Source organism: Colletotrichum paranaense, assembly GCF_030867605.1.
Source record: "Colletotrichum paranaense strain IMI 384185 chromosome Unknown Scaffold_7.1, whole genome shotgun sequence".
NCBI lineage: Eukaryota > Fungi > Ascomycota > Sordariomycetes > Glomerellales > Glomerellaceae > Colletotrichum > Colletotrichum paranaense.
In genome coordinates, this window is record NW_026848965.1 from 2,232,326 (window position 1) to 2,243,534 (window position 11,209).

Genomic DNA, 11,209 nt, shown 5'->3' on the forward strand with positions numbered 1-11,209 from the left:
TCTCATCGACCTGCGGAGACTAAACCTCTTTCGGTAGTCAACTCGACGTTTGTCAGCAAACAAAACTGGAGTTTGACAAGGGAGGGAACTGAGCAGCGAGATCCCTAACGATTGAAACTGCGGCGACTAAACCCCTTTCGGTCAGGACACCGCAAGAAACGAACTCTCAAGCGGGAGCAGCTCTTCAGTCTTTCGCGGATACGCGGGCGAAGCTCTCAGACCATTGTCTCCACCATTGGATCACTTTCATCTCTCTCTCTCTCCTTTCGACCTCACGGAGGGACCATCGACTCACTCCAGTCCAATTCTTCCATGTCCTCATCGCCCCCAGTCCAGTCGATCTCGCACAAACATGCGCCAAACCCTCCGTCGGTCCTGTGCTGCGTGTGCAAAGTCTAAACACAGCTGCGACCTCCGCACGCCGCGGTGCTCCCGCTGCATCAAGCGCAAGGTCCTGTGCGCCTACGCCAACGAACCCCTGACGGCTGCTCCGGCTGCTTCCGGGTCCGCACCGGGGGGTAGCGCAACATCGTCGCCGGGACCTCCGCTGGACGGATCCGGTGCTTTGACCAACTATCGATTTGGATCTCTTGATCCTTTTGACTCTTATCCTCAAACTAGACTGCCGCGGCATCAAGTTCAACGTCTTATTCATAGCTGTATGCCTATTACGACTAAACCTGTCGATCCACGTCTAGCTCATTAACCCATGTAGTTCTCCACAAGATCGCATTCGAATACTACCCTCTAGATCTGAACGCGACGTCAAATCCATTCCTCGTCTCATGGTGGCCATTAGCTCTCGGTGATCCAGCATTATTTCACGTCTCTTTACAAACAGCATGTCTTGACGAAGAGTTGCTGGCTCAAAAAGGATTTCAGTCATCAGAAATTCTGATGGCGGATTCAGTTGCTCTACTTCGCCGGAAGGTTCAAGACGACTCAATGGCCATTCAAGATGGAACCATGAATTCAGTCATCACTTTAGCAGCTATCGAGGTGAGCTTTGGCTTGTTCGTTCCAACCAGAACTTCATGACGATTCGATGCTGTCACATGCTTACTGACTCTCTTCATGCAACCAGTTTGGCAAAGGAAATATCCAAGTTAGCGAAATGCACGTTGATGGAGTGAAGAGACTTGTCAATATGCGAGGAGGCATTAACTCGGTGAGACAAACCAGTCCACTAACTGCAAGGATGGTCAGCTGGTACGTTGAATACAAGCTCTATAGCACAACATTTGCGTACTGACGTTGTCTGACCTCGAAGGGTGTCGATGATTGTTACCGGCCTGCCTCAGTTTGAAACGCAGAACGACGTAGGCATTGGCGACGGTGTCCCTACGCCTTCTGAATGGCAGATAGATCCAACTATTTTGGACAGTGATCTATCCCATCTCGGCGATGTTGAGATCGAAAACGAGGTCGAAAATGTTTTAATACGGCTTCGGAGTATTTTTCGCCGCGCGCAGAAAGCACCGCTGCAACCAACAAGACTACATGACCTATCATGTTTTGTCATACACCGACTTCTGTTGTCAGCTCCAGAAGTGGTAGAGCCACATTCGGCATCTAGTGAAACTATCCGACTGGCGACTATACTCTACATCTTCATCATCCAGGGTCCGACGTATTACTCTCACGCCGTCATATTCAACACGATTGTCAATCGGCTGATGGAAAGCCTGGCGGAGCTCGTACCATACGCTCACTCCAGCAACATTCTCTTCGTTTGGCTTCTGACTGTAGGCATGGTTGCCTCGCAGGGAACCCAGCACTACACCTGGTTGATTGGCTTGGCAAGAGATGCTGTGGCACTGGCCCAAGTAAAAAGCTGGGTTAGTGTACTTGCCTGTCTTAGAAGTGTTCTCTGGCTGGACATAGTCCACGGCGAAGACATCTTCCGACCCCATTGGGAGACTATTTTCGGCTGTTTAAATTGAAAGAAAATCCATACGCCTGATTGAGTCTCGGATAAATGTTTCAGTATTGACTGAACACAACGCAAAGCTGGTCAAACTTAGGACATGACCGTCATTATCTCAATATTGGAGCGAGAGAGGGACTAGGTCAATATCATGCAGGCAGACGAAGCCTTCAGATCTAAAATGCCTTTTGTTTGGTAGTGGGCTCCGCAATCAATCGCATCAACTGCGGAGAGCCGGGCTTGGCTATGTCCCGTGATCACGTGGCATGCTATTTGGACCGTGGTGATGAAAAGCACCCAACTTGGACGAAATCAATCAGGCGCATATTTCTTGAGTTCACTGCACATTATTTAGTGTGTCATGAGACAAGTCGCTCGCTTCATACGCATCCAGAAGTTCAGAACGCCTTCTTCTCGCTGTACATTTGAGAAATGAGACATTAACCGATTCTACCCTACTGAAGCAATCACGCTGGCTGGCTGATCTCTCCTCGGCGTGTTGGACCCAGTTGGATCATGCCATCTGCACTGGTAAGGGGCGGCGGTTGGCCGCATACAAGCGACCTCGAATCGAATTTATTGTTTCTATTGGCCAACAAGAAGACTCAAAAGGGCATTGGGCAGTCCAGCCGCATTCCCCCCTCATCGAAATCTTGCCGCCACAGTTGGCAGCATTTTCTTGTCATTCTCACATCATTTCTGAATCAGTGGATCAGAAACAATGGGTTTGAGTCTGAAGAAGAAGTTGAAGGACTTCATCCGTGGTCCAAAGAAAGATGACGCCCCCAAAGAACCACTTCACGCCCACCCGAGTCCACGGCAGCAGGCGGGTGCGCTCGCGGAGAAGGCACCCAGCTCCTGCACGACCGATTCTTCGGGAACAGCGCAATCGATTTCAGCCACCGAACTATCAAATACGCTCCAAGAAGATACACGAGACGAGCCGGCCGCGAAGTTAACGCCTTCCCAAAACAGTGAAGGGTCTATTCGGCAGTTGTGGGACGTGGCATATCAAAACCTGCGAAATCAAGAAGAGAGCCTCGTACAAGAGTTCGAGGACCAGATATGCGGCAACTTGGCTGCTGGCCTTGGTGTCGGCGTACGTTCACATGCCGGAACGAAAGACTGGTTGGCAACGATCCTCAAGAACAAGATGGATCAAGTCAACCGGGAGTCTTGGAGGCTGAAATTTGGCAGCTCCGAGGTGGAAGTCCAGGATATTGTAAAGCCCGTCCTAGCTGTGGTCGACTGGGCCAATGATTTTGTTGCCAAAGCTCTAGTCTCAAATCCATACGCTTCGATTGCTTGGAGTGGTGTGAGCTTGTTACTGCCGGTAAGCTACTGCCTTTCACATCCGCTACCTGTTCTGGAAGACTGACTTATCTTGGATAATCTGCACAGCTGCTTCTGAATCCCTTGGATCAAGCCGCCGCTCTGGCCAAGGGGCTTGAGCACATATCGTCCCTCATAGTACGAAGCTCTATGTGGGAAGATCTTTATGTCCGGCGTTACGAGTCTAAGACCAGCGAGGCTTCGCCGGAGCCGCATGCTGCTTACAGACTCGTCTTGGAAAGACTGTACAGAGAGATCCTCAAGTTTCAGATTGTTTGCTATCGCTACCACAACCATAAAACTGGCGCTCGCCTGGCGCTTGATTCTGTGAAGCATCATGACTGGGAAGAGCTGCTTGAACAGATCAAATATCACGAGACCGAATTCGACAAAGTAAGCAATCATGTGCAGGACCAGGCGTATACGGAAGAATGGGAATACGCAGAGGCGCGGCATCAACAAGCCATGAACCATTGGGAAAGGATTGGTACAGATGTTTCCGATCTGAGAAGAAGGATTGAGGAAATCCAGAACGATAAGAAGCGCAAAGAATTGCTCAACTGGCTTTGTACCGTTGACCCTTCTGTGCAGTACAATGCCGCGCGTAGTAAACACCGCAGTGGCACTTGCGAATGGCTAATTCAAGATAACGAAGATTTCAAGACGTGGGAAACAGCTCCAACGTCTTTCTTGTGGCTCAACGGCAAAGGTATGACACGCAATAGTCGTGTGATAGGTGACATTCTTTTTATACCGCTGACAACATCTAGCTGGCTCCGGCAAATCGATTCTGAGCTCATCGGTCATCAAACACTTGAAAGAAAAGTCAGAAGAGAATCCTCAAGTTGCTCTTGCGTACTACTTCTTCAGCTTTGGGAACTTGGAGCAACAAAAGGTAACCGTTATGTTATCTTCGCTTATTGGCCAACTTTGCGCGAGCCGTCCCGATACGCCACAGCCGATCAAAGAATTCGAGAGTTTCGTGGTCAAAAGAGAGCGTCCAGATACGGACACACTTGAGAATGCACTTAGAGCTGCCGTTCGTGGGTTTTCAGCAGTATACATTGTTGTAGACGCTCTCGATGAGTGCCCGATTCTTGATGGGGAGCGAACGAGGCTTATGGACTGCCTCAGTAAGATCATTTCCAAAATGCCGGATAATCTCCATATCTTTTGTACGAGCAGGGCCGAGCCGGACATTCGTACTAAGTTCGAAGAGATGCCGTCTTTGCCAACGAAAAACACCATCAGTCTCATGAAAAATCAGGCGGGCTTAGACAGTGATCTAAGTCTGTACATCGACGCCACCTTAGCTACTGGAACGTACAAACTTTGGCCTCCCGAGATCAAGACCGAAGCCAAGGAATCATTGCTCGCGAAAGCGGATGGAATGTAGGTCAAGATAGTGGAGTGAACCACTCGACTTTATGGCGAAAGACCGCAACTAACACGGATTCAGGTTTCAATATCTTGTCAGCCAGTTCGAAGTTCTCCAAAAGTTAAATTCGAGAGAAAAAATACGTTCAGAACTTCGGAATTTGCCGTCAGGACTTGACGCAACATATAATAGGCTCCTTCTCGACCTAGACCCCGATTTTCAACCTCAGATCCTAGACTCGCTGAAGTGGCTAGCTTTTTCAAGCAGACCACTGAGCCTCGCCGAACTTGCCGAAATATTCATTTTCCGTCCTGGGGTTGTCATCGACCTAAAAGAAGAGCGACTTTTTGCCCCAGAAGGGGTTTTGAGATATTTCTCAAGCCTCGTGACTACCGAGACAAGAGAAGAGTATAGCTCTAGAGGATGGAAAACATTCACAGATGTCCGCCTCGCTCACTTCACAGTCAAGGAGTATTTGATATCTAATCGCATCGAACAAAGCCCTGCAAAGCAGTTCTGGTTTACGGAGAGGAATGCTCACCTGCACATCGCTCATTGCTGCCTGTCTTATCACGTCAGCCAAAGTGCCGAGGCCAAGGAGTCTGACTATAAGCTACATCTGGAAAGCTACGCAATCGAGGATTGGGTACGGCACTTAGACCTAGTTCCGCGCCATGAATGGTCATCTGAGGTTATCCGGCTCGCTGAGCGTGCCCTCTCCATCCGCAGTAACAGCTTAAAACTGCTTATATGGAATAGGCCACAATCCTATAGTAGGAAGCTGGCAGGTCCGTTTGACTGGAAGGAACGGATCAACTTGCAGCAGCGGCCGTACTGCTACACCGCCGGGCTCGGCTCTCTGAATCTCACCAAACTCCTGCTTCGTGGAGCTTCGAGAGCCATCATGTATTTGGTTCAGGAGGATCTCAACTTGACCCTCCGAGTCTCTGCCAAGGCAGGCCATCATGATATTGTACAATTTATTCTTGCCCGATGTGCAGGTGACAAAGAACGAGACGCGATCACTGTCGGGCCGCTCCAGGCTGCGGCATACCGAGGACATTTGGCCATCATAAGCCTCTTGCTGGACAGTGGCGCAGATATCAATGCGTACGATGACGAATTTGGGTCGGCTTTGAAGGCCGCGGCTATGGGCAATCAGCCAACAGCACTACAATTACTCCTGAGTCGCGGGGCTGACGTCCGCAAGGCAGGCTGTCTTTTGTCGTGCTGGATATCGACTTATGAGAAGAATTACAATGTCCCGGAAAATACTGAAGTTTTGCAGCTTCTTCTCGACAGCGGTGCTGATATTAACAACAAGTGTGCAAGACACGGAAGCCCACTGAATCAGGCAATCAAAAGGTGGTTAAGTCGAAAAACGCGTAGCTTTTTTGACTTTGTTGTAGAGCACGGCGCCGACATCACATTGGATGATGGGCGAGATGGCACCCCGCTCCAAGCGGCATGCCTCTCAGCCATGAAGAGAAGTGCTGATGGCGCGTCTAGAAGCATTGCAGTGATTGAGGCCCTGCTAGACATGGGGGCCGACGTGAATGGCCAGGGTGGGGAGTTCGGTAACGCACTACAAACGGAATGTCGTAGACGATATTACGTCACTGGTGTGATAAGTCTTCTTCTCGACAGAGGCGCGGAAATAAACAACCGGGGAGGCCGATATGAAACAGCATTGCACGCCGCCTGCTCCAAAGCGGACCCAGAGCTGGTTAACTTCTTGCTTGATAAAGGCGCTGACCCTACGATAGAGGGTGGGGAGTTTGGAAGCGTCTTGCAAGCGGCATGTTCCAACTACAACCCAGACCGCCGTCTAGGTATTGTGAAGAAACTGGTCGAAAAGGGCGCCGATATCAATGCTGTCGGTGGCAAATTCGGAAGCGCGCTGCAAGCGGCAGCTTCACACGGAGGCTCATACTTTTGCAAGGGCGGGCGTGAGGATGTAGAAACCTTTTTGCTCAGCAAAGGCGCAGAAGTCAACATGCAGGGAGGGATATATGGCACAGCACTTCAAGGCGCTTGCAAAGGAGGCAAGATGGGAGCGATTCGCTTGTTGCTTTCCCATGGTGCAGATGTAAATGTTGAGGGCGGAAAATACGGAACTGCGCTTCAGGCGGCTTGCGCGTATCAACAGTGGGAAAAGGACTGTTACGACATGCCACGCCTACTGATAGAACATGGGGCCAACGTACATGTCCAAGGCGGCCTTTTCGGGAGCGCCTGGCATGCTGCTGCTGCTACAGTTCCTGGTTGGAGTGATAACACCGAAACGATGAGGCTCCTTCTCGACCATGGTATCGATATTGACAGCATAGGCCGACCACATGGCACTGCTCTGCAAGCTGCCCTTGAGATCTTGGAGGATCACGACCGCCTCGTTCCCAGGCTCCGGCTTCTTCTCGAACGCGGCGCTGATGTCAACTTAGGAGGCGGTCAATATGGATTTCCGTTGCAGTCGGCGTGTGTAGCGCCTAGTAGTCGTGTATATGAGGTGAACATCTGCGGCCTCATCTACCTCCTCGAAAACTGCCCCGAAATCAACATCAATATGACAGGTGGGCTATTTAGCACGGCTTTACAGGCAGCAACGTCTCAAGGCAAGACAAAAGGCGTTGAGCTGCTACTTCAGAAGGGCGCCGACACCAACATTCGTGGCGGAAAGTACAGAAGCGCACTCAATGCGGCCATCTTCAAAGGGTATTGGGATCTGGTCGAGATACTGCTGGATGCTGGAGCCAAGCCGGACTGTCATCATCTTTCCGAACCCGACAAGGAATGGCTGGAAAGTATAGGCAGTGAACATGGAAAGGGCGCTGTGGATCGTTACAGGAAGTTTTGGGAGATAAAGACGCTGGAATTGAGTCAAGGCAAGGCGGTAAAAGGGGAGAATGACTAGCCATTTCCGCTCTGATTAGGATCATGTGCTGCCACGTAAAAGGTACTGAAATGATCATGTTAGCTACTACAATCTACTGCAATATTGCTAAAGCGAAAGAAATCATTCATTAGACTCATTTGCAAGCTGCCGGATTGAAGTGTACCGTCACGACTTTGGACAACTGGGCCAACTAAGACATCCATGTGGTTTTCTGTTATGACAACAAAGATCCAATCCTGTCATTTCTAATCTTTCGCGTTCATTACCTGGGAGAATTGAAGATTGGTCTATCATTTCATCATACATGAACTATAACCGACCTGTTCAAAACCAACTGCCTTCGGATTCTGCCGTCCCATACCGCTTTCACGTAAGAAAGGAGAGCACGCGCGGTTTACTTCTCGCACGACAATCCACCCTTCCGCAACACAATATCAACAAAGCAACGCATACTTACCAAAGCATGATTGCGTTGCCGAATTCATATAACAGCACCGATGAATACGCGAAAGACCTCATCGAATTCATTGGATCGCCCCTAGTCCGCCAGATTACTGGGGACATCCACGTCAACGACTCACTCATCTACAATGCCTGGGACGCTCTACCCGTGGAATGGACATCCTGGTGGAAATCATTCCCAGATCATCGCATAGCCCAACAAGACTTGATCGACAGCATCGAAGAGTCGGGACCCTCCTCAGTGGCAAATGAGGAAGCAAATGAAAGTCAACGACACCAACAATTGTCAGACAGGCCAGATTCACTGTCTAAGTGGCTCGAGAGCATCCGATCGCTCGCTCTTCCACGAGATCAACGCCCCGGCAAGACTGTCGCCCTCCCAGAGATCCTAACAAGCCGCATGAAGACCAAAAAGATTGCAGAGGTCTCCACCGCCGCCGCATACATCCACAGCGTCTGCCAAACAAACAACATAACCCACATCATCGACATGGGCTCAGGCCAAGGCTACCTCTCCATCGCACTAGCCTACCTCTTCCCAGAGCTCCGCGTCCTAGCTATCGACGGCAGCGAGTCCCAAATCGCGGCCTCAAAGGCCTGCGCAGCCAGTCTCGGTATTCCCGAAAGCAGAATCCAGCATATGCGGCGCTACATCGACGGCACGCCACCTTTGGCGGACGAGATGGCGGCCTGGGCTGAAGACGAGAAGTGCATGCTGGTCGGCCTCCACGCGTGCGGGAATCTGTCTGAGCACATGCTGAGGTACTTCACCACGGTCCCGTTCATCATGTGTCTGGGCGCCGTCGGATGCTGCTACAACCACATCGTCCCGCGTTCCGCCAGTTGTCCTGATGGATTCCCCATCAGTGCAAAGATGCGAGACAGAAACGTCACGCTGAGTGCCACGGCGCTCATGACGGGCTGCCAGGCGCCGAATAATTGGGAAAGGGCAGACCCGAGCAAAGCAGAGTCGACGTACTCCAAACGTCGCTTCTATCGAGCCTTATTGGAGAAGATTTTCCACGATAAAGGGATAGAACTCGATAGGGAGGATAGACCAGTGTGGGGCGTGCGAAAGGGAGACATGGATAGCTTTAATGCGTTCGCTCGCAGAGCAATGGGATGCCTGAACGTTGACGAGAGCAAAATCAGCGATGCTGATCTCTTAGCTTATGAGGAAATGTATCGAGGATATGAAGGCAAAGTGGCGATCCTTTGGACGCTTAGTGTTCTGTGCTGCAAGGTTGTCGAGAGCGTAATTGCTCTAGATCGGTATTTGTTCCTGACGGAGAACGGGGGGCAACATGTCGATGTTGTGCCGATATTTGATTATACAATATCGCCACGGAATCTGATGCTCGTGGCTGATAAGACATAGATGCGTACTTTACCAGTACCTAGACTAAGGTAAATAAATCATGCATCATGGAGTATGGCAGACATCGCTCCCAGACATCATTCTTAATCGACCTCTTATCTTGGACACATACTGCAAACAGGCCAGGCACCAGGAATGAAGCCATATCTTTCAAGCCATATTGCGTCGAGATATTGTTCGTCATGGAGCAACTTCTACCTCACGACATGTAGGTGTCAGGTGGTCTAAAGGTCGGTCTCATGAATACAATATATTAAAGCCAACTATGTACACAGAATCCAATACACAAACCCCGAGATGCAATCTCAACAGACTCCAACCCCCTTCATATCTTAGAACATCGCAAGGGCAGCAAGACCGCACACAGCCGCGACAGCGACCCCGAAAGACGCACGCCCAGCAGACGCAACCTGCACAACAGAAGGCAAAGGCTTCGCAGTAGCAGTAGGCGCCGCACCGGTAGCAGAACCAGAGCAAGCGGTAGGCGTGACAAGCGAACCGTCAGGTCCGAAGGGGCTGTAGCCGAGGCATCCGGCGTACTGAGCAGCGCAGGTAGACATGTTGGCGCCAGGCGCGCTGCGGCACTTGTTGTAGGCGTCGTTGCAGCCGGTAACGCAGGCAGCGCCAGTGGTCGCGGGGGGGAAGACACCGGTGGTGATGGGAGGGACGGCGGTGCCGGTGGGAGGGGCGACGGTGGTGATGGGAGGGACGGCGGTGGCGGTGCCGGAGCAGGCGGTCGGGGTGACGAGGGAGCCGTCGGGGCCGAAGGGGCTGTAGCCGAGGCAGCCTGCGTAGTTTGCGGCGCAGGTGGCGCGGTTTGCGTCGGGGGCGGAACGGCACTTGTCGTAGGCGGCGGCGCAGGTGGCGGCGCACTCGGGGCCGGAGGGGCCGGTGGGGGGGACAACGCCGGTAGTGATGGGAGGGACGGCAGTGGCGGTGGGGACCACGGCGGTGCCGGAGCAGGCGGTGGGAGTCACGAGGGAGCCATCGGGGCCGAAGGGGCTGTAGCCGAGGCAGCCAGCGTACTCGGCGGCGCAGGTGGCGCGGTTGGCGTCGGGGGCGCCGCGGCACTTGTCGTAGGCGGCGGCACAGGTTGCGGCGCACTCGGGGCCAGGGGCGACGCCGGTGGGGACGGGGCCGGTGTGGGTGATGGTGCAGGGGCAGTCGGTGATGGTGAAGGTGGTGGGCTCCTTGATGGTGTAGGTGAACTTGCCGTGGTAGATGACGGTGGGCTCGGGGCAGTAGGTGGTGATGGCGGTGACGACCTGGGTGTAGGTTCCGTTGGTGAGGAGGGCGGCGACGGGTGCGACGACGGGGGCGTCGGCCACGGGGGAGCCGGAGGTGAGCTGGGCAGCGCTGATGATCAGGCCGGCCAGGAGGGGAGCCACGTGAGAAGACATGTTGTTGGGGTTTGGGTGGTGAAGACCGTGTGGTGTAAAAGAGTGTGGTATGACTTGATGTCAAAGTGGTGAATGAGTGTGTGGGTTGAGTTGGAAAGAAAGTTGAGGCTGTAGGAGAACTTTGATCATGATTTATAGGACATCGAGTTGAAGCCAAGACGGTGAATTAAACGTAAACATTTCAGCTAGCGTTGATGGCCAAGGGGTAGTTTGTTGGTAAAACTCGGATCACATCCGGTCTGGATGACATTTTACATTCCGGTGCTGTTGTGTTTGTCATGCCTCGCTCTCCAGCAAGAATTCAGTTAGTCGCGTCTCGTATTCTCTTCCCAGGAACTTCGCTCCTAGCCCCTCGTATCTCTGCTAGCGTTCTACCCGTCATGCCTGCCGACCGACTAACGCTCTTCTGCGTTCTTTCATCCTGCCGCGCCTATTTTAA

The 11,209-nt window shown here is 52.1% G+C and overlaps 4 protein-coding genes across 4 annotated transcripts; 3 read left to right on the plus strand and 1 right to left on the minus strand.

Moving 5' to 3' along the window:
* Positions 1-352: 352 nt before the first annotated feature.
* On the plus strand, positions 353-1,943 carry CPAR01_09600 (uncharacterized protein; the record flags this gene model as incomplete). The annotated part of the gene is made up of 4 exons (XM_060493865.1): positions 353-659; positions 716-999; positions 1,085-1,209; positions 1,271-1,943. The coding sequence occupies 4 exons, from the start codon at positions 353-355 to the stop codon at positions 1,941-1,943; spliced, it is 1,389 nt and encodes a 462-aa protein (XP_060347995.1).
* A 705-nt stretch (positions 1,944-2,648) lies between these two features.
* CPAR01_09601 (uncharacterized protein) lies at positions 2,649-7,548 on the plus strand (the record flags this gene model as incomplete). Its single annotated transcript, XM_060493866.1, has 4 exons — positions 2,649-3,260; positions 3,329-3,968; positions 4,030-4,651; positions 4,719-7,548. The coding sequence occupies 4 exons, from the start codon at positions 2,649-2,651 to the stop codon at positions 7,546-7,548; spliced, it is 4,704 nt and encodes a 1,567-aa protein (XP_060347996.1).
* A 286-nt stretch (positions 7,549-7,834) lies between these two features.
* CPAR01_09602 (uncharacterized protein) lies at positions 7,835-9,370 on the plus strand (the record flags this gene model as incomplete). Its single annotated transcript, XM_060493867.1, has 1 exon — positions 7,835-9,370. One exon carries the CDS (start codon positions 7,835-7,837, stop codon positions 9,368-9,370), a length of 1,536 nt encoding a protein of 511 aa, XP_060347997.1.
* A 332-nt stretch (positions 9,371-9,702) lies between these two features.
* CPAR01_09603 (uncharacterized protein) lies at positions 9,703-10,770 on the minus strand (the record flags this gene model as incomplete). Its single annotated transcript, XM_060493868.1, has 1 exon — positions 9,703-10,770. The coding sequence occupies one exon, from the start codon at positions 10,768-10,770 to the stop codon at positions 9,703-9,705; it is 1,068 nt and encodes a 355-aa protein (XP_060347998.1).
* Between the last annotated feature and the right edge of the window lie 439 nt (positions 10,771-11,209).